This window comes from Orcinus orca, chromosome 8, assembly GCF_937001465.1.
Source record: "Orcinus orca chromosome 8, mOrcOrc1.1, whole genome shotgun sequence".
Classification (NCBI taxonomy): domain Eukaryota; kingdom Metazoa; phylum Chordata; class Mammalia; order Artiodactyla; family Delphinidae; genus Orcinus; species Orcinus orca.
The window spans coordinates 100,379,351-100,401,749 of record NC_064566.1 but is presented as its reverse complement, the minus strand read 5'-3'; the positions used below and the strand labels follow the sequence as shown (position 1 = coordinate 100,401,749).

Below are 22,399 nucleotides of genomic sequence, written 5' to 3'. Positions count from 1 at the left end.
TTTACCTGAAAAACACACATGCATTCTTTGGAAGCAAGCAGCTAGCCTGAATTCACCATCAACATCATAATGAATTACACTTAAATGGCACCTTTGACGTATCAAACTGGTTTACACAAGGATGTCATCTCAGACTTAATCCTCCTCCCTTCTACTGGAGAATTATTTCAGTCAGGCCTAGGAACAGTACTCTTTCTGGGAAAAACATCAGTTGAAAGATTTGAACATGCTCCACACAATGTGAAATATCAGTCTCTAGGTTCTGATAACCCTTTTTTTTTCTGGTTTAAATAAAATGTGTCCAATCATCTCCTTTGAGCAGTACCGGGAAGTCAGTCTTATGGACCAAACTATAGTACTGCCAAATCCGTGGTAGAGGTATGAAAATTGTCAAGAAACTAAGTCAAGAATTTAGTTTCAAAAGAGTCTTAAGTCACAACAAGGCAATCCTAGAAAAAGGTAACCATACTTAATGCATCTAAGATGGAATGCCATATGTAGGCACACCCATGCCCACTTGTTTTTTATATTTAACTATAAATTTCTTAATTATTGCTGAAGAGGAAGGTATTATAGCTTAGTATTCTACCAACTGCAAACATATAAGAGACAAATGTCTTTGATGGTTGTACAGAGATACTTAAGGAAAAAATACAAAAATAAAATATAAACATATATGTAATCTAGGAAAATGTAAAAAAATACCAATTAGGAAGCAAAACTGAGAAAGAACTAAGCAAGAGACAGAGTTCTTAATGGTACCAAAAAAAAAGAGTAAAAAAAGACTAATTAATGAGCCATTTTACTGATGCTGCCTATCAAAACTTGAAATTAATGCTAAAATTAAGTAAACACAGGAAAATACATGGGTTTAACATCCAAATTTGTGAACATGGAAATAAGGAGGCACCAAAACAATGCAATTTTACAAGCATAGCTTTAAATATTCTTTTAAGTCTAACTCCATATTTAGGTTCCAATTATTCACGCTAAACTTATTCTATATTTTGAATCAAAAGAATTTCTTTCTTTTTGAAAAATAATGGTATTGACTTCTTCCTGATTAAAAAATAAAATATATACATTATGGAAAATTTCTACAGTAAAGAAAACCAAGAGAAAAAAATAAAAATCACCTGTAATAACACTATCCAGAAATAATCAGTATTAACCTCTTGGTCCATTTCTTTCCAGGCCTTTCTCTGTGCTCATAGCATTCTCTCCCCATCTCGATATTTTGCTTTATTTTTTTCATAGCATTTATCATTTGAAATTATATTTTGTATTTATTTGCTTATTTATTATATGCTTCCCTACTAACACAGGACCTCCTTGTCTACCTTTTCACCACTGTTAAGTCCTGCTTCTAGAACAATGCCTGGCAATTGTAGACATCCCATAAATATTTATGGAATGAATTTTTTTAATTGAGCTTACATTGTATCTAATTTTATATCCTATTTTTTCCACTTAACTTTATATCACAGACACTTTCCCTAGTCTTCAGATACCCTTTGAAAGCATGATATTTTTGATAATAGCTATAAACGAATATATCATAACTTTTAAACCGCTCCCTACTTTTGGATAATTAAGGTTATTTCCAATTATTTTTCAGGTCTAAATAATGTAGAGATGTAAATTAATCTTTATCCTATTTTTTATCTGTATTTTTAGAAACAGCTCATTAGAATTTAATTTACCTCTTGGGTGGGAAAGTTTTTCTTTCCATCATCTGGAAACACCGATGCATTTTTTTTATTCACAGTTTTAAATGATGCCAGCCGTTGACGTGCTTCTTTCATGGTTTGACTAAGCTGCCAAAGAAAGGGGAAAAAAAGAAAAGAAAAACAGGCTAAAGTCTTAATACCAAATTCACTAAGTGTTCCAACAGGAAAACAGGCCCCTATTATTAAAAATTGCCAGACCTAAGACAAGAGGATTACTTGGAAAGGAGATTTTCTGATCTGCTGATAAGTGTATTTACAACATTATTTTCATTATCTTAAGAGGCTGTATTTCATAACTTGATTTAAGTGCTGTTACTCAAATCGTTTTTTAATAATGTAGGCTTTATATTAAGTACGTACACAAAAATATTAGAACCTATAAGTCTGAATTTGGAAATTACTGAGCAGACACATTCCTTACCTTCTATTCATCTTCTTAATAAAGAGTTATTTCTTCAACTGGTCCTTGCATGCCTGATCACTTTTATCACTCCTTGTAAGAAGACTCTCTATTCCTAGTCCCCCTAAAATCCTTTTTTCCTATTTACATGAGTCTCTTCTTCACCCATAACATTTGAAAACTATAGTTATTTAGTCTTTTCTCAAATGTCTCTTCTTCCAGGAAGCCTTCCTAAGTTAATTTAGAGTACAAATTCAAACCTGTCAACAGACCAATTTGTTTCAGGTACTCTAGGTAACAATTGATAATAAATATTAATATTAAATATGTTAATTTTGTGTTCATGCCTTATCTCTACCTAGCAATTTCAGTAAGTATCTATTTTGACTTCTTTTTCAGAGAAGCACACAGCCTATTTTACATTTCACATATCTGCATAGAATGTTCCTTTAAGGAAAATACAGAAAAGCACATCCCTATACTACTCAGTGAAATTATGGCAAAGCCAGGACCAGTTCTAACCCATCCAATGAAAGTTTAATGACATCATTTCTCCCTTAAAGGGAAATAATGACTGTGATTTAAAGATATAAATTACAAATACTTTATGATATTTACTAATAGTGACCTAGAGATAAAAACACTCTCTTGCTAACAGCCCGGTTTCCTTACAGCATTATCACCTCTGTTTTGTCCTTGTTTCTAGAAGGTCTATACCTCTAGCCAGAGAAATCAGCTTGAAACATTACTCTTTATTCTACTAAGAGGAGGACTTCTAAATTTGGTTAGTGCAGAGTGGCTAAAGGGGTCGAGATAGAGTTAATCACAATGCAAAAACAGATAATATATCTGCAGTTGAAGTTATGAAAAAATACAAAGCCAGGAACATGCTTATTTTTACTCCTTGCCAAGTGTGGTAGACATTACTGCCCTGCATAAAGTGACCAAGGATGCAAAATACTTGCTGTAACAGATTTAAAATAAGAGTACATAATCTTCATTTTCCATCAAGTCCAAACCCCTATTAGTCGTAGATTGATTTTAGTCCCTTAAGTAGGATATTTCAACTGCTCCAGCAGTTGGACTAAACATTACGTTCAGTTTTTCTGTCTTTATCAAAACCCTTCATCAAATCAACCCAAAGATCCTTTCAATGACCTGCTATGAGGACTGTAGTAGGCTGAATAATGGCCACCCAAAGATATCAGGTCTTAATCCCTGAAATGTTACTTTATAAGGAGAAAGGGCCTTTGCACGTGTGATTAAGTTGAGGATCTTGAGATGAGGAGATAATCCTGGATTATCCAGACGGGCACTAAATGCCATCACAAGTGTTTTTATAAGAGAGGTAGAGGAAGATCAGACATATGGAAGAAGTGATGTGAAGATGGAGGCAGAGATGGGTCTGATGTGGTCACAAGCAAAGGAATGCCAGCAGACACCAAAAGCTTCAAGAGTCAAGGAACAAATTCTCCCTAGAATCTGCGGACACCTGGATTTTGACTCAGTGAAACTGATTTTGGACTTCTGGCCTCCACAACTGTAAGAGAATAAGTTTCTGTCATTTTAAGCCACTAAGTTTGGGGTAATTCATTACCCCAAACAACAGGAAACTAATACAAAGACCAAAGTTAATGTTAATAAGCACTAAACAAAACACAGAAGACAGGAGGATGGTAAAAATCAAATTATGTAAAATGAACAGGCAGAGAAGTACGTTCCTCTTATTGTAAGATAATGGTGATCACTACATATATTGGTGACTGTGTGTGTGTATATATATGCATTTGTATGTGTATATATATACATATACATTTACATATGTAAGTTTAAACACATATACATGTTGTGTTTGTAACTACTCAAAACATAAAATTTGACCAAAAGTCTTGTCTTTTCTTTTTCTTTTTGGGGGGCCGTGCCATGCAGCTTGCGTGATAGTCCCCCAACCAGGGATTGAACCCAGGGCCACGGTACCGAGTCCTAACCACTGGACTGCCAGGGAACTCCCCCAAAAGTCTTTTCTGTACTAGAAGCTTAGACACAATTTTCATTCCTTTGTAGCTGTTGTTATCAACAAAGACTGGCACTGAATCGCTAACCAAGACTTAAAACTTCCCTGATGGAAATAAATTATTATATAATTACATAGAAAACCCAGCTATCAATAAGCAAAGGTAGTTCTGACCAATAAAATTAAAATGTACTATATAAACAAATTTTGAGATTTAAATAAACAAATTTTGAGACTTAAATCTTAAAATCTAATGCAAACACTGATCATACATTAAAATGTAAAACTTCAAACAAATATGTAGGATGAAATTTGACAAATATAGATATCTACTGTGATACTGTTCCCCACTCATTGTTCATATTTTCTTCAGTTCTTTTTAATTTATTCAGACAATTAGGAATTTATATGGAACTATATAAATGAAACAATGTGGTAATAACATGTAGGTCATGGGAAAAGACTATAGATGAGATCTAACATTTATAGAATTTCACCTCTTGTACTGCCATGGAGGCCTAATACCTATGTATTTAAATGTATGTTAATGCCATAAAAATCTACCCAAAGTTGAATTCTATCCAAGTACAATATAGTTTATTTGCAAAAGATAACATATTGATTTTTCAGTGTGTTAGACTTTTCTACAGCCACAAAAATACCATACACATAAAAACTCACATGAGGCCCTTAGCATAGCCTATGAACCCCAATGTAGTACATCAATATACCTTTAAGTAGGCGTACCAAGCTAGAGGCTGGCCAGTAACCTAGACCTAATGCAAAAAGGCAGGATGGGCCAATAAAGATTCCTTACCTTACATAATGAACAAGGAAGTGTTCAGAGAAAAAGTCAGAGACAGGAGCTGGACCTAAAAGATCCTAAGCTGGAGAAAAGAGGCTAAAGGAGCCTCAGGTATGCCAAAGTTTTGGAGCTGTGATGATGAAAATACCAGTTAATAGTAGAAAAATAAGTAAAGAAGAGAGAACACATGTAGAGACAGGATGACCAACTCTCAGTTTGCCTGAAACTGTCCCAAAGGAGTTAGTGCTTGAACTCTGCCTCATTGTCTAGTTCTTGGCGACATCTAGTGGATAGAAACTGCAACAAAAACAGTAAGATTAAAAAAATTTGAGCATCTATTGTCATGGTGTTGAATGGGCAAAAGTTTACAGGCTTAAAGTAGTTTAAGTCACTGAACGTTCCTCAGTAGTGCATCTTCTTTTAAGAAAAAAACAGGGTTGGGAATTCCCTGGCTGTCCAGTGGTTAGGACTCCGCGCTTGTACGGCTGGGGGCACGGGTTCAATCCCTGGTTGGGGAACTAAGATCCCACATGCCACAAGGCACAGCCAAAAAAAAAAAAGAAAAGAAAAAAACAGTATAAAAACTTTTTAGATTTGGGGAACATTTAAGGCTTTTCATAACATGATTTTTTCCTACCCGTCTAACCTCATTTTCTGTTGCTTTACCCTGTACACTATCAATTAGAAAGGTTCCATCACTTATTAGCAAATATATTGGGTTGGCCAGAAAGTTTGTTTGGGTTTTTGTAAGCTGTTACAGAAAAACCTGAACGAACTTTCTGGCCAACCCAATACTAAGCTCATTACATATTCTAGACTTTTTACTATTCCTCCTATCTCAAAGTTCTTTTGAATTTACCAATTAAATTCAGCTTACCAATTCAAAATACACAGCTCAATTCCACCTCTTCCAGGAATTCTTCCCAAACTATTTCCTTGGAATTAAAAAAATTTTGAATTTCCACTGCACAAATTTATCAACAATGCAGCAAATATCTCCATATTATTATCTAATAGATTGGGGGTCTACCAACTTTGTTTCTCTACTTGGAAATATAAACCCATGAAAGGTCCTATTTCACACATTTAGTATCCCTACAATGGTTAACAAACACAGTATATTCAAATATCTGTGGACTGATGTGTCCTATTCATGTATCATACAAATGAAGTAAAGTCCTCACTACAATGGAATTTATAGCTACCAGTAGCATGAAAGCAAGGACTGTTATTCTGTCTCAGTCAATGTTCTATCCTTTGCAATTTCTGCGGTGCCTGGCTCAATAAATATTTGCTCAGTAAACTGTTCATAATCTTAAAAACGAAAATGATTATAAAAATGATCACTACAAACCAAATAATGACAAGAAAAAGTCATAGTTTGGGCAGAGAGAAAAATCTTTTTAATAAGTATTTCAACATAACACGTGATTATAAAGCTTTCCCTATTTATACTAACAGCATAATCAGATTTGCTTCATACTTATGACGAAGTATGTCAGCAATCACACAACTTTTATTTTCACATAATCATAATTTTCCACATTTTTGTTCTCCTCTCACTAACCCTAGGATTACATTTTAAAATGATAAATGAAGGATTATTCCCACAGAAGAGTTGAAGAATATGATCAACTGGACAAAAGCCTGGGTACATTATGCAGGGTGGAGGGGGGTACTGATTAGATGGCATCAAGTGATTTGAGTGGATAAATCTACTCATGGTGGTTAATTTTTAAATATTCGTTATATAAAGTGAGTCACTAAAAAGTTACATTAAAAAATTCTGAATATGTTAGAGTTTACTATATTATTACTTGACTTATAGATCAATTTATGGTGATAATCAGATTGAGGGACAGAAAAAAGAAACAAAAATAATCTTTTGTCCATATGCCACAAACTGAGAGTAACTTACCCATAACACAATTTCAGTATAATTGAAAAATCTACATTCTTTGACCTAAAGCTCTTTCTAATAAGTTTTGAACTCTAACACTTTGGCACCTTTCTTTAAATGATTCTTAAGTGTCTGACCAATAAATATAAATATAAAATATATATAAAAATAAACATCATCCCACTATTCCCCACTTTACAAAGGTAAAAAAAAGAGGAGGTGGCAAAAAGCAAAGTTGAATGTGACACTTCCTAATCTCTACATCATAGCCTAAAAAAAAACCAGAGACATAAAATAAAATGAATATATACTTACAGCCTGGGCTTGTTGTTGGAATAGTTCATTCTGATTCTCTCTATCTTCTATTCCATCCTCAAGCTTCCGGGAAGGAGGTAACCTAGCACTTCCAATAGCAGCATTCAAATGGTTTGGAAAAACACTCGTTCTTTTAAGAGTTAAGTTTGCTGGATCTGAAGAGTACATGGCTATAGAGCCTTCTTTTTCTGCCTACACAAAGGAAGAAAGAGTGAGCTTCCCCCAGTCAAGTGCAATCAAATAATGTCTACCAGCAGCCCAAAAGCTTTAAAACCGGGGTTGGGGGGAAGGAAGGGAAAACTTTAGCTGGCAAAGAAACTAACATTTACCAGGCACCTACTACGTGCTAATATTTTACATTATCTAATTCTCAAAACAACACTGGGAAACAAGTATCATATCCCCATTTCACACACAAAGAAACTATAGTCGAGAGAATTTAAGTAATTAGCCCAAGGTCACAAAGCTAGTAGGCAGCAAAGCCAGAATTCAAACCCCAACCCCAAACTCTGACATTGTTTATAACTATTTGGTGAAAGCAAAAGAGGGAATCAGAACAACACAGGAAACAGAAACAACAGTTTCTCTATATACAATCTACTGCCCTCACTAGTAAATCAGATTATGCGAAGCCTGGAATCAAAAGAAAGTGATTCTGTCATTGCCTAATAGCATTTCTCATTACAAGCACACTTCCCATTCAGTCTTTACTCAGGCTCACTTTTGAACTTACGGCTTCATAAGACCTCTGAAGTTGTTGCTTTTTTCTCAGCCTAATTTGCTGATTTACTCGGCGTTTGACTTGTCTCTGAAAATGCTTCAGAGCTTCTTGTTTCTTTCTTAGCTGTTCCCTTAGCTCTTCTTCAATCATATATGCTGAAGTCTTTAAAGATGAAAGACAGAAAATAAACTTACATGTCCCATTCGTTCTGCCCATTAGGACTCTGTTGTAAACACAAAGCAGTCAGAATACAGCCCTGAAAAAATAATTCAGTTCTACAACCCAAAATTCCCCGTACAGTAAAGAAATCACAGGAGTTCAGAGCTGATAATCTAGACGTAGCTAGTGAGTACCAAGAACTTAAACCAAATCACAAACTAAAAAGTGGAATCTGTGAGCACTCAAATCAAATCTTAATTTTTCATTGTACTGAGAACTAAAAGTATCTTCATTAATTCTTAATGAACCAATTCAAACCTACATTATGTTACATTTTCTAAAATGAGTAAAATAGTCCAGATACACCAGATTGCTCGCCACTCACCCACTATGTCTTATTATAAAATGAGAATTAGGCTTCATTTTTAACCTAGCATGCCCTTCTTGCCACCTCCGTCTAGAAAAGGCCTACTCAGTCAAGACCATCCAATACCCATCTAGTACCTCTCACTCTTATTAACGTTGAGTACAATACTTCTTAACTCCCCCATTAGATTACGAATTCTTTGAGGGCAGGAAATGTATTTAATTCTCCTTTGTTTCCCCTATGGTATACAACACAGAGCCTTGAATACAAAGGTACTCAATATTTATATAATTGATTAATTCCAAAACATTCTAAACAATCTGGAACATTTTATCACATTTGAGTCCTTGATCATTGTTTGCCTCCTCTAAGTGCTTTGAATAACAAACTGATTATAATAACAGCAGTTACCATTATTAAAGATCTATTATGAGATAAACACTTTAACTACCTTGTATCAATGAATCCTCAAAACTACCTCCAATACTAGGTATTCTTACCTCTTACGTTAAAAATGAGGAAATGGGGCTCAGAAGGATTAATCTGTAGTAGTAGCCCAAGATCCTATAGCTGGCAAGTAGCAGAGCTAGAAGTTTCTCTGACTCCAACACTTATGCCCTGTACTGTACTGCTTTTCTCTTGACTATGTCTCTCTTCCATAAGGAATCTTCATATTAAATAAAATCATCATACCTCCTATCTATCCCTTCTCCTAATGCAGTGATTCCAAATTCTAATTCTGAGGGGTGCCCCAAATTATTTCACAGTCATTAAATTCTCAAAATCAAATGAATTGAAGTTCCAATTAAAATTAAAATTCCCAAGAAATCTATCCCATAAACTATTCTACAAGAGTATGTACCATAGGAGTAGAGTGTACAAGACAGATATCAATGAATAATTAAGTAAAAGAGTTCCAAAATAGATATATATGTAGTAAAGCCTGAACAAGTGACTCAAGTTAAGTCAAGACCCAGAGAAATTTAAGCCATTCTGCCTTTCTTTTACTCCCATTGTCTCTGTCTGCCCTCTTTTACTCGCACCTTGAGATTATCAAACGTCTTATTGAAGTGCATGACTGGTTCCAAATTGTGGATCTCAAGAGTAAACCAAAGATAAGATTGTACCATAGAAACATATTTTAGAAACATATTTTTCTTAGCAACACTATTGTGTAAGACAACCAGAACCTGAAAACACTTGTTCCATGGGACGTTAAGAGGTTCCCAGAATCATATAAACTTGAGAAATACTGGGTTAACAAAAATAAATAGTCGGCCCTCTGTATCCACAGGTTCCTCATCCTCAGATTCAACCAACCATGGATGAAAAGAAAATTTTCCAGAAAGTTCCAAAAAAGCAAAACTTAAATATGCCAAGCACAGGCAACTATTTACATAGCATCCACATTGTATTAGGTATTGTAAGTAATCTAGAGGTGATTTAAAATATACAGGAGGATGTACACAGGTTATATGCAAATACTATGCTATTTTATACAACTGCTTGAGCATCTGTGAATTTTGGTGTCTGCAGGTGGGGGAAGTGGGGGAAGAGGGGGGTCCTGGAACCAATCCCCTCTAGATACTGAGGGACAACTGTACTGTTTCAATTGTACAACCAATTCTTCATAGCCTTTTTGCACCCTATAGACTATCCAAGGGGCAATATAGAATGAAGTTGTTTCTCAGGACAGTCAAAGAATACATTCGGATAATTTATATATGGTGGAACTAATAGTTAGATTACATAGTCCTTAGTCTCCAAATATGATCTCCCCTTCTGCCCCCAATTAATCAAGCCTCCCAGTATATATGCTCTTGTGTAGTCATCTCCCATACTGAATGTAGTCTGACTGTATACTCAATAGACTGAGGCACAAGTGTTGGCTCCATGACTTCCCAGGCAAGGTCATAAAGCAACCTCCACCTAGGGAAGCCCATACTAGCCAAGCAGAGAGACCATGTGGAAAGAGGAAGATATCCAGCCAGCCCTCAGCCATTCTACTCAGCCTAGCCCAAGTGCCAGATATATAAGTAAGAAAGCCATGTAGGATATTACAGCCCAGCAGATGCCAGATAAAGAAGAACCAAGAAATCCAGCCACCAGCCAGAATCCAGTCAAGTTGTCCCAGACATCATCAGCTACTGGGGTCACCCCAACTGAGGGCTCAGACACTGTGGAGCAGACAAGCCATCCCCACTGTGTCCTGCGCAAATTCCTGACACACAATATTGTTTGCTTTATGCCATTAAGTTTTAGAGTGGTTTCTTACGCAACAGTAGATAATCAGATAAATTATAAAACAATGCAATAGCTATATATGCTGATAGGAAAGCAGTACCCTTGGATGATAATTTAATTAAGGGGCAGTCTCAAACTATGGCGTTTATAGGAATTCTGATGGCTCCTTGAAACTTAAGGACAAAAATGATTAGGCATTTCCCTTTAGCACAGACATGAACTTAGGGTAACCAAGGTTTAGAAGTTCTGAGCTGACAAGACCTACGTCTGTTAATAAGAGTGAATTCCCCAGGCTGTATATGCTAAAGTGATAAAGAGTTCTATTAGATGCTTGATCAAATTGCCTTTGACTGGTAATGATCAGAATTTTTTAAATGAAGGAAAGGAGACATGTTTACACATGCTCCAAGACTTTAATATTTTGAGTTGATATATGGGAATATGTGATGATTCTTTTTAACACAGAAAATCTTGGTCATTTTTAGATATTTTTATGCTATTGATATTATAAAGATATCATAATATGGGCAATTAAAAACAGGTGTCAATAATTTAAATACCAAAATACCTTTGTACCAAATCTTACTGATTCTTCTGGGATGTTTCTTACATTTATCCCTTTTCATTTCCATTTCAATCCCCTTTTCAAGGCTTTCCCTCTACATTACTTACCACTAAAATCTTGGTGCTATACTTCATGCCTAAATTGTTACCATTACAACCCAATTTGTCCCTCAGGAGCCAATCGCTCCTTCACCTTTAAAAATGTTAAAGCAGGACTTCCCTGGTTGCTCAGTGCTTAAGAACCCGCCTACAAAAGCAGGGGACACGGGATCGAGCCCTGGTCGGGGAAGATCCCACATGCCACGGGGCAATTAAGCCCGTGCGCTACAACTACTGAGCCTGCACTCTAGAGCCCGCAAGCCACAACTACTGAGCCCGCGTGCCACAACTACTGAAGCCCGTGTGCCTAGAGCCTGTGCTCCACAACAAGAAAAGCCACCGCAATGAGAAGCCTGCTCGCCACAACTAGAGAAAGCCACACGCGGCAACGAAGACCCAATGCAGCCAAAAATAATAAGTAAAATAAATAAATAAATAGTTTTAAAAAATAGAACTTAAAAAAATGTTAAAGCAATTAATCTAATCAAAACACTATTTGATCATGAAATTAATCTGTAAATATTAAACAATGAATGAAGTCAATCCCGTCTCCAAAATTTCCTGTGGTTCCCTACCACTCCTATTTTCCACAATCCTATCAACCACCATGCCCCTACTAGGCCTTCCACTGCAATCAATCTAACCTACCCTTAAATCCTAAATATATCTTGCTTACTTCCTACTCTCTCCATTCTCCTTAATTGGAGAATCATCCTCTTTCTTTCTGATTATCCAAATTCTTCATTAAACTTTCCTGGGTCACATCAATTCAAAACCATATCTTTCTTCGTTAAGTGCTATAATAGTCTTAGCACTTAATCATATACTACTCAGACTCAAAATCCTTTCTGGAAATAGCATAGTAATAAATGAATGCTTATGTATATACATCCTTACAGACATAAATAAAATGAATGAATACATGCCATTGCACTGCTATTTAACATTTACTTGAAACATGTCTTATTTCTTCTCTGAGATGAAGGACCACTAAGAGAACCTACCTCATACTTTTCAACTCATGTTCAGCACCTTGTCTATACATTCTGAAGATCTTCAAACATTCTGTGCATTCCATAAATATCTACATGCTCCATCAGGAAAAGTAGATATGTAAACAACTTACTATAAATATAATGTGGTATTTATAATAATAAATGAACCTCAATAATATATGAACAAATAGCTAAGGAGCACAGTTTGGTGAAAGACAATCAAAAATCTTCTTACCAAAAAGGAAAAAAAAAATCTTACAAAATTGTCCTCCTGTGTTAATAGCTACGTAAGAGAGTTGTCTGACAGGCACGTATGTCAATTTGCAAAAGTTTCCCTTCATCTGAAATGCTCTTCCCTTTTACCTGTACTTACAGCACTTCCATTCTTTAAGGATTAACACAAACTATATTACCTCATTTACTCATTCAACAACTATATCCTGAAGACTTGCCATATGCCAGTACAGGAATGAACAAAAATCAAGATCCCTGTCCTCATGGAATTTACAGTTAAACTTTCTCGGAATCCCAATCAGAATTAATCTCTTTCTCCTTTATTCTCCCACTGCATCTGAACCTTACTGAATCTCCATTACAAAATTTACCATAAACTTTAAGCAATCAATGTTACATTAACTGTGGTCGTCATCCCTACTACATTGTAGAGTGTTTGGAAGACAGTGCCTATGTCTTGTGCATAGAAAGCAATCAAGGGTTTGCAAAACAAACTGAAATATATATAGGTAATAAATATTTGATTATGCCGACTAAAGCTGCAGCAAGTTTCGGCAGATACATATTTGTTCTATAATCCTAATGCAAGAACATATCTATTTATGACAGAATAGAAACGGCATCCCCAGACTGTTCATCTTATCTGAGCACCAGGGATTTGAGAAGGCTAATAAAAAGAAAGATGGAGGAAGAACCCCACCATACTTGCATCAAACTGACACTCACAGATGCCGGGACTGCTGAACTATCTGGCGGGGCAGGCTCCACCCATGCCCCAACGGGTACTATAGCCTGGTTCCTCTCAGCCAGCACTGCCAACACGTCCTTGCTCTTCAGGGGGTTTAAAGCCAGGGGCAACTTTGTGGTATTTCGAAGCTTCTTGATGGGGGCCATACTTCCTGGCATCTATGACTCCTGGTTAGGAGAGAGGAAAAGCTTAAAATCTTCAAACGACCGCCTTAAAAGCTCAACCCCCTAACACACGTATGCCACAGGCTTCTGAAAAGGAGAGAAGCCTTGGAGGAGGCAGTAGCCTGACAAGGATACTGGAGAAGGAAGGAAAAAGGAAAAAAGGGAAAAGAAGGGGTAAGAAATAAAGGAAGGAAATGTTTAAAGATCGCTCTCGGAAAGGAACAGGGACAAGAAGGGGGAGAAACAAGAATCTGAATGAGAGAACGAAGATTGTGCCAGTGGCGGCAAAGCGATGCAGGAAAGGGAGGAAAGAGCGTAGCAGCCGGAGGGCAAGGGGGCTGGGAGGGTGCGGGGTGGGAACCTGGGTCTGAGGCAAAGAGTCCGAATAATCGGTGTCCGGTTATGGGGGGAAGCGCTGAACGCCGGGGAGTTCCGGACCAAAGAAAAGCCTGTTTCTCAAGCCTCAGGGTCCCACTCCTGCTGAGACTGCACCGGCCTAGTATCGATCGCGGTTCGCCACGGATTCAAGCTACCACTGACACCAAAGGAACCGCCTTCGGTAAACCGCCGCTTTGGAGGAGGCTGCCCCGCCCCGCCCCGCCCCGCCCCTCGGCGGCCTTGTATCTGCCTCTTCCGGGCTTGTGTCACCTCCCGGAGACGGGAAAGGCGTGAGGGGCGGGGTTTCGCGCTCCAGAGGTTCGTCACTTCCGCTTTGTCTCGCTGTGTGGGCGGGACCTATAAACGCGCGTGGAACTGGTGGGGCACGGGTGAGTCCGCGTGGGCGCTGGGTAACAGGCGGGCGGAAGTGTCGCACACTGGCCGTGCCTCGAGTGTCCCGGCGCTGGGACCATCCCACATCCTTCAGGAAAAGAAGTATGTTGGGCCGAAGAGCTGATTGGGCAGGGCAGGGGACCAATTGAGGGAAGCACGGGAAAAGGATGGGAGAAGGCGGGCCTGGCAGGGCTTTCTTGAGGAACGAACTAAGCCAACAGTAAATCATACTGATGTTTGTACACCTCGCTACGTTAACGGAGCTCTTTCATACCTGTTCTTATATATAAACATCGCAGCCTCGTGAGTGGTCTCCCTGTCTGCTTCCAAGCTTTGCTATAATTCTCGGACACTTCGCTGTTATCCATGTGGAATACCCATTCGTTCGTGTAATATATAATTGAGAGATTTTTATATACCACCACTGTTGTAGGCACTGGAAATATATAGCAGTGAACAAAATAGACATATATCCCTTGTTCATGGAATTGACAATGAGAAGGAACCAAATAGACTAATGAATAAGTAAACAAATGTGTCTGGTGCTGATAAGCATTGTAGAGGAAAAGCTGAGGAAGAGGATTAAAAGTGTGTTGGGGGCTTCCCTGGTGGCGCAGTGGTTGGGGGTCCGCCTGCCGATGCGGGGGACACGGGTTCGTGCCCTGGTCCGGGAGGATCCCACGTGCCTCGGAGCGGCCGGGTCCGTGGGCCGTGGCCGCTGAGCCTGCGTGTCGGGAGTCTGTGCGCCGCAACGGGAGGGGCCGCGGTGGTGAGAGGCCCGCGTACCAAAAAAAAAAAAAAAAGTCTGTTGGGGGGTAGGGGAGATGCAATTTTAGATAGGATGACCAGAGAACACTTCACTGAGGTACTTTTGAGCAAAGACTCCAATGCAAAATTCCATGAGGTAATGGAACAAGCTACTTTAATTTTCACCGGAGAGTTTTCCAAAGGAGTGTTTCAGGCAAAAGGAACAGCAAGTACAATCACTCCAGGGTGGGTGCCTGCCTGGCTGAGAAACTGACCCTGGGGTTTTCCAACATTAAAGAGGCTGGAAAGAAAAGGGAAATGCAAAGAGATTGGGAAGGATCAGCCAGTAGGCTAAGGAAGAAAACCAGGAGGGTGTGATACCTTGAAAGCCAAGTGAAGAATGTGTTTTGTTTAAGAGAACCAACCGCCTATGTTAAACTCTGCTGTTAGGTCAAATAGGATGAGGACTGAGAATTTACCATTGGATCTAACAATATGGAGGTCATAGACGACTTTTATAAGAGCGGTATTTTTAGAGTAGTTTGAGAGCAAAAGCCTGATGGGGTAGACTTAAAAGAGAGGGTGAGGAAGAACTGGAGACAGTCATTTTAGACAATTCTTTCAATGAGTTTTATTGTAAAGGGACACAGAGAAATGTGTAGCTGAAAGGAGAGATAGGATCATAGGAGGATTCTTTAATATTGCAGCACATATGTTTTGTTGATGGGAATTGTCCAGTAAACAAAAGAAAACTGACAACGCAGGAGAGAGAGAGGAGAATTTTTGTATCTATGTCCTTAAGTGGGCAAGAGGGAACAGGATCTAGTGAACAATTGGAAGGATTGGCCTTAGATAGCAGGAGAGAGAGAGTTCATTATAACACTAGCAGTGAAAATAGAATATATACTGGTAATTGGGTAATATGGCAGTGGGAAGTTCTTTTCTGATTCCTCTGTTTTCTCTGTAAAACAGAATTGTCGCCAGCCTACAAGATGGCCTCTGATGATCCCCACCTCCTGGTATTCACACCCTGTGTAGTCCCCTTTCACACTGTACCAGAGTTGGTCTGTGTGACAGATAGAATATGGCAGAAGGGGTGGTATGTCACTTCAGAGATGAGGTTATAGAAGACACTGTGTCCTCTCTCTCTCTCTATCGTGTGCTCGCTCTCTCTCTCTCTCCAGCGTGCACTCTCATTCTTTCCATCTCCTACTCTTGCTCTCACTCTCATTCTCACTCAGATCACTTCCTCTGGGGGAAGCCATTTATGTCATGGGAAGTCACGTGAAAAGGCCCACATGGCAAAGAACTCAAGGCTCCTGCTAACAGCCAGGTGAATGATCTTGGAAGTGGATCCTCCAGCCCCAGTCAGGTCTTCAGAGACTATATAGCCTTGGCCAACAACTTGACTGCAATCTCATAAGAGACCCTGAGACAGACGACCCAGCCAGAAACTGTATGAGTTAATATTTGTTGTTTTCAGATGCTAGATTCTGAGGTAATTTGTTACACAGAGAGAGATAACTAATACAAATAGAAAGCAAGTTCATCAATTAATAAAATAGAGGAAGGGACGTTGGAGGTTTGAAGAAGGTATAAAATAGTCGTCCAGGAGAGTAGAAGTATGAACTAGAAACATGTACAATTGCCAGACAGCCTTAAGGACCCATGTGAGGTTCATGATTATGAATTTAAAGTGAGACTAGTCAGCATGGTTGAGTGTTTTCCTTCAGTTTCATGGTTACAGGCATAGCCATAGGTAGAAATTTTACTTTTAACCAGGGTTGAGGTTTTACCAAACTATTACTCTCAGACAAGAAAGGGGCAAGAGAGTTAATGTTGAGCGCAAGGGAGTGATTAAATGACTGACCATGGAATTTAAGATAGGTAATTTGGGAAAGGATAACAAGTGGGTAAGGGACCTTGTAAAGGTTGTAGGATCAAGAGATTGTAGGCTCCAGTGGGGGTGTAAGGTTTGTTAGAGCAGGATACTAGAAGGAATGCACTGAAAAAATAAGAGGTGGTGATCCAAGAGTGGGATGCTTGAAACTGCACATATTGGTACTGTCAAAGTTTATGGTATGACCAAGGGAGGGAGTAGAAGAACAAGATTACTGGAGAAGAGGTCATAGAAATGAGGGCAAGAGCACTGGATGGATTATTCCTGAGGTTGTTGAAATCACCAAGATACGTGACCAGAAGAGTGTTGGCGAGAGCCAGGAGCAACAATCTTCAAGGAATTTCAGGAAAAGACCTGGAGGCTGGTAGATGAGTGTAGCCTGGAAAGTAGCAAGTGACGTAGTCTAACATCAGATTCAAAGCAAAAGGTGAAGCTGAGAAAAAAAGGAGCTCCCTTTTTATAAATAATAAAATAAAAAATAAATGGTTTGTAAGTAGCACTGAGTAATCAAGTAACAAGAAGGAAACCCATCCCACATCCACCCAGAAGGGTGAGGAGAAGAACATACCACTGGAGAGGGCCAGAGAGAGATTGATTTGTACACCTCCATACATACACACACACACACACACACACACACACACACACACACACACACACTCAGAAGAAGTGTTATTAGGTAGCTCCTTGCTGTCTCTAACCCTCTACCTCAGGTCTGTGCCTCCCACTAGCTGCTGTGCCAGTGGCTTCATGTGAATATATACTCTCGTATGTCTAGAGAGATCACATCTTGGGCCCTGCACCCATTTTCTGACGTTTTCTCAAGGCTTATCTTCTGTATGGCCAGAGTTTGTTTCTCAGCAAGGGAACTGTTTGCTTAGAACTGTCTATCTTCTTCAGAAACTCGAATGGGTATTGCTGGCAGCAGTCTTGCGGCCCTACTCCAGAGCACTCTTCATCGGGCTAATAATCTCTGATGTGTGTGGCTGGGGGATCCCTGGCCATCTCTGCACAAAGCCCTGAGTCACTGGGTCTCTGGCAGTGGTCCACCCCACACAGAACTCAGAAATGTGCTGCTTGGTCGTCACTGTCCTATTTGTGGCTGACTGATACCCCCCACCTGTAACAAATTAGTAAACTTGGTAACCTGTTCGTCCTAAGGGCCCATCCTAAGGAGAACCTCTCTGGAAGTGGGAAAGCTGCCTGTTCCCACTCTCATGGGATCTGGATATCGGGATCCTCAGGCAGCTGAGTCGTACCCTCTTCCACTCTCTTTCCCAAATGTAAGCAGGATTCCCCAGGGCTAACAGCCAATGTTCTGGGATATTTCCTGAAAGTTCTCTTTGTTCCTCCTCCTCCTTACCCACCTCACAGAATAACCCTTCTAACTGGAATAATTGATGAGGGTTCTTCTGCTTGCCTGTGCACGATAAGTTTCTGCAGCAGCATTTCATTGTATGTGGCACTAATAGCAGATTGTTCCGGTTGTCTCAGTAGCACCTGCTGTACTGATCTTTGCAAAAAATTCTCTATAATTTGTCATGGATGCAGAAGTCTTTCCCCTTTCTGTTGGTGGGTGATAAAAAAAAATTAACAAGAATTTCATTGTCCTCCTCATTACCAAATACTCATCTTGGATGGACACAGAGATGCGCTTCCCAGATCCCCCTTCAAGGAAGGACTTGTTGGCCCAGCTTCTGAGAATGTTGTAGTCCCTTGAGCTGTCGACTCCTTCAGGGACAGCCTCAGCTTCAGAGAGCAGCCTCACCCTCTGAGGAGCAGCCGCATCCTGAGACCGGTGGGTCTGGGGATGTAAAGGCCTGGCGGTTTCTGCCTAACTTGGAACAACGCCAATGAGCCATCATTTCAGCTTCAGAGCTCTGGGTGGGCTTGGCTGAGGTGGTCCAACCTACATCACAGCTCAACCTCTTCCTGTGCCTCTTCCTGCTTCCTCCTCCTCCCTTCCACAGGTGCCAATCTCCAGCGCACTCCCTGATAAACATCCTGAACTTGAGTCTTAGAGTCTGCTTCCTGGAGAACCCACCTACAACCCCCCTCTGACTGTTGTTAGGCCTCAGGGACCAAGGCACTAACAGCTCTGAGGCCACGTACTTCCCAGTGTAAAAATACATAGACAATCCTTATCATTATTCTTTTTCCATCAAACCACAGTTTAAAGTCCTTCCTATTCCCTGTTGACACTTTTGAGCCTCTGGATTAAGCTAAGTCTCAAGGTTACCCCACCTCTAGACTTTCAAAATATGTGAGCCAAGAAAGTTGTTTATCGTGAATGCCAATTTGCATTAGGTTTTACATTGTTTGTAACAGAGAGAGCCCTGAGATGAGCAAAGTAGAGGGAGGCAATTGGTAAATGTAGGAGGATGAAGCAGAAAAGCAGAAGATTCTGAGCTACCCACAAAAACTGGTTCCAGGAGCTGCTTCAGCGTTTGAGCTCTCCAATTCGAGATCCTTGTGATGTGCCTCTCCTCTGGTGGTACCTTCCCTGGGGTATCTGTTCTTTGAAGCCAAAGAAGCTTCGCGAAGATAAGAGACTTTGCCTTAACACAAGTTAGTTAGGACCAAAATGATTTTATCTATTAATAAATTGTTACCAATATTATTCACCATATTTTTACTGTTTTAGAAAATGTACTTCTAAAATATAAAAATTGCAGTCACTAAAGATACTTTAAAAAATATGTTGTAGGATCTAAAAGCAATTTCAAAAGAGGAATTTCAAAAATGTTTTATAGAACAAGTAGCAGGCACTCAAGATAACTATTTGGACAAAACCAAGTCATTCATTTTGTGTGTTCTTCTATGATTGTTATAATTATCCACTATTAATAGTCTCATTTTCTATATCCCAAATCTCTAGAGACTGCATATTATAGTGCAGAGAACAGAGACTTTGGAAACAAACCTGGATTTATATTCTGACTCTGCAATTTACTGTTTATGGTCAAGTCACATAATCTGCATCTTTGTTTCTTCATCTACAGTATGGGTGCAACAATTGACCTTTCAGGACTTTTTTTGTGAAAATGAAGGTAATATATGTGAAATGTGTAATATAGAACAGGTTTTCAATAAATGCTTGCTAATTTTTTTTTTTTAAGAAGCAACACAGAAGTCATCTCTTCCGCCCCTAGCAGACTGATTTGTCTGCACGTGGTTGGGCACATGGCCCAGCCTGGGATAGTATTCTATCCTCCTGGCTATTGTGACTGATACAGAGCTGTGTCTGTGACCTATTCCGCACCAGCCACAGTCCTCCACCAAGTTTTTTTTAACTAGCTTCGTCAAAATTCTCCTCCTCCCTGGATAACAAGCCGCACAGTCCAATGTGTTAACCGCTAGCTACATGAAGCTGTTTAATTTCAAATTGATTAAAATTAGATAAACTTTATAATTCAGTTCCTCAGTCCTACTAGCCACATTTGGAGTTCTCAATAGCCACGTGTGGCTAACAGCTACTGTGCTTACCAGCACAGATGCAGAAGTTATATTGGGCAGCACTGATACCTTAGACTGACTGGCAACGACGGCCCCCCTCAAAAAGCGTAAGAAGGTTTATGAGAATGAAGCTGACACCAAGACATAAGCAAGAGAAATGAGAGATAAACTGCCATGGCTTTTAAGTATCTCATTCCCAATTATTCTGGTTCCCTCCGAAATTTGTTACATGGTGCAAGAAATTCCTCCTTTTGGGCTTCAAACAGTTGAAGTTGAACTTCTGTCACTTACAACCAAAAAATCTTGATGAATCACATTCTTTAGCTTGACGGGCAGCAAACCAGATGCAGAATCCTGGAGGGCTAACTCTGGTAAGGATCTGTAAACGAGACAGACCTGGACCCTAAAAGTACTACAACAAGGGGTGAACATTTTGGTCTGTCTTCAAGGCCACCTTCCTACTAACTTAGTTGGGGCCTTCTTTTAAGAAACCTTGTCTCAGGACTTCCCTGGTGGTGCAGTGGTTAAGAATCTGCCTGCCAATGCAGGGGACACGGATTTGATCCCTGGTCCAGGAAGATCCCACATGCTGGAGCAGCTAAACCCGTGCGCCACAACTACTGAGCCCATGTGCCGCAACTACTGAAGCCTGCGCAACTAGACCCCGTGCTCCGCAGCAAGAGAAGCCACTGCAATGAGAAGTCCCTGCACCAGAATGAAGAGTAGCCCCCGCTCACCACAACTAGAGAAAGCCCAAGTGCAACAACAAAGACCCAACGCAGCCCAAAAATACATAAAATTTAAAAAAAAAAAAAACCTTGTCTCTCCCTATGTTGAATCCCATGTATCATAAATTCATCTTCTTAGCGTCCCCAGACTCACCACTGGGGACCCAATCATTCTCTCGTTGACTAAGTTTTTAGTTTGTTTTTTTTTAAGTCCCTGTTGCTCGCCTCTATCCTTCCTCGTCTCATATCTTGTCTCAGAGCCTTGCTTTTTTTCCACCCACTTTTTACTTCTGGGCCTGAGTGGAGGCAACCTCTTTCAGGAGTGTAGTATGTGAACACTAGTCCAAGAAGCACAAGCTGAATCTGCACTATGCTGACATATAAACTGTGTGACTTTGAGCAGGTTACTTAACCTCTCTGAGCTTCATGTCCCTCGGGAAAAAATTCTTACCACATAAAGTTGTTAGAAGATTAAATAAGACCATATTCTAAAAGACAATTTGTTGATGGCAGGGAGCCCCGTGGAGAACCCCAGAAATGAAGGGTTTAAACGAGAAAGGAGAATTTATTAAAAGGATACAGGAATGTCTCCAGGATACAGCTGAGCCTGAGGAATGAACTAGAACTAGGGTAGGTGTTTCAAACATTTTACATATTTATTTATTTTTAGAAGGCCCTGCTAAGCCTATAGGTTTTTTTTTATTTTTATTTATTTGATTTTTTATACAGCAGGTTCTTGTTACTTGTCTATTTTATGCATATTGGTGTGTATGTGTTGGTCCCAATCTCCCAATTCAACGCCCCTCCCCGCCGCTTTCCCCCCTTGGCGTCCATGCGTTTGTTCTCTACGTCTGTGTCTCTACTTCTGCCTTGCAAGCCTTGCATCTGTGTCTCTATTTCTGCCTTGCAAGCCTCTATTTCATCTGTGCCATTTTTCTAGATTCCACATATATGCATTGACATACAATGTTTGTTTTTCTGACTTGCTTCACTCTATGGCAGTCTCTGGGTCCATCCGGGTCTCTACAGGTGGCCCAATTTTGTTCCTTTTTGTGGCTGAGTAGTGTTCCATTGTATGGTGTGCCACACCTTCTTTATCCACTCGTCTGTCGATGGGCATCTAGGTTGCTTAAGCATTTTACATTTTTAATCCTCACAGCAACTCATTATTCAATCCTCAAGTCAACCCTCTGAGGTAGGTAATACTATAATAATCATCCCCATTTTACAGATACGGAAACTGAGAGATTGAGTAGTTTTAACTCAACACCTAGTAACGTGGTAGCCAGATTTCAAATTCAGGGAGTTTGGTTTCATAGTCTGTGTGAACCCCTATGT

The 22,399-nt window shown here is 39.6% G+C and overlaps 1 protein-coding gene across 5 annotated transcripts in view; it reads right to left on the bottom strand.

Annotated features, from left to right (window-relative positions):
* CCDC15 (coiled-coil domain containing 15) overlaps positions 1-14,028 on the bottom strand; it is a 61,611-nt gene extending 47,583 nt beyond the window's left edge. For 2 of the 5 annotated variants that reach the window (XM_049713922.1, XM_049713924.1), the window contains exons 1-5: positions 13,821-14,027; positions 13,274-13,462; positions 7,898-8,047; positions 7,165-7,356; positions 1,704-1,817 (exon numbers count right to left, since the gene is read on the bottom strand). In XM_049713922.1, the coding sequence (XP_049569879.1) occupies positions 1,704-1,817; positions 7,165-7,356; positions 7,898-8,047; positions 13,274-13,453 (636 nt within the window). In that variant the 5' untranslated portion in view covers positions 13,454-13,462; positions 13,821-14,027. Of the gene's footprint in view, positions 1-1,703; positions 1,818-7,164; positions 7,357-7,897; positions 8,048-13,273; positions 13,463-13,820 lie in introns of all 5 variants that reach the window. The other 3 variants (XM_049713923.1, XM_049713925.1, XM_033407419.2) reach the window with 3 other exon arrangements.
* Positions 14,029-22,399: the final 8,371 nt, after the last annotated feature.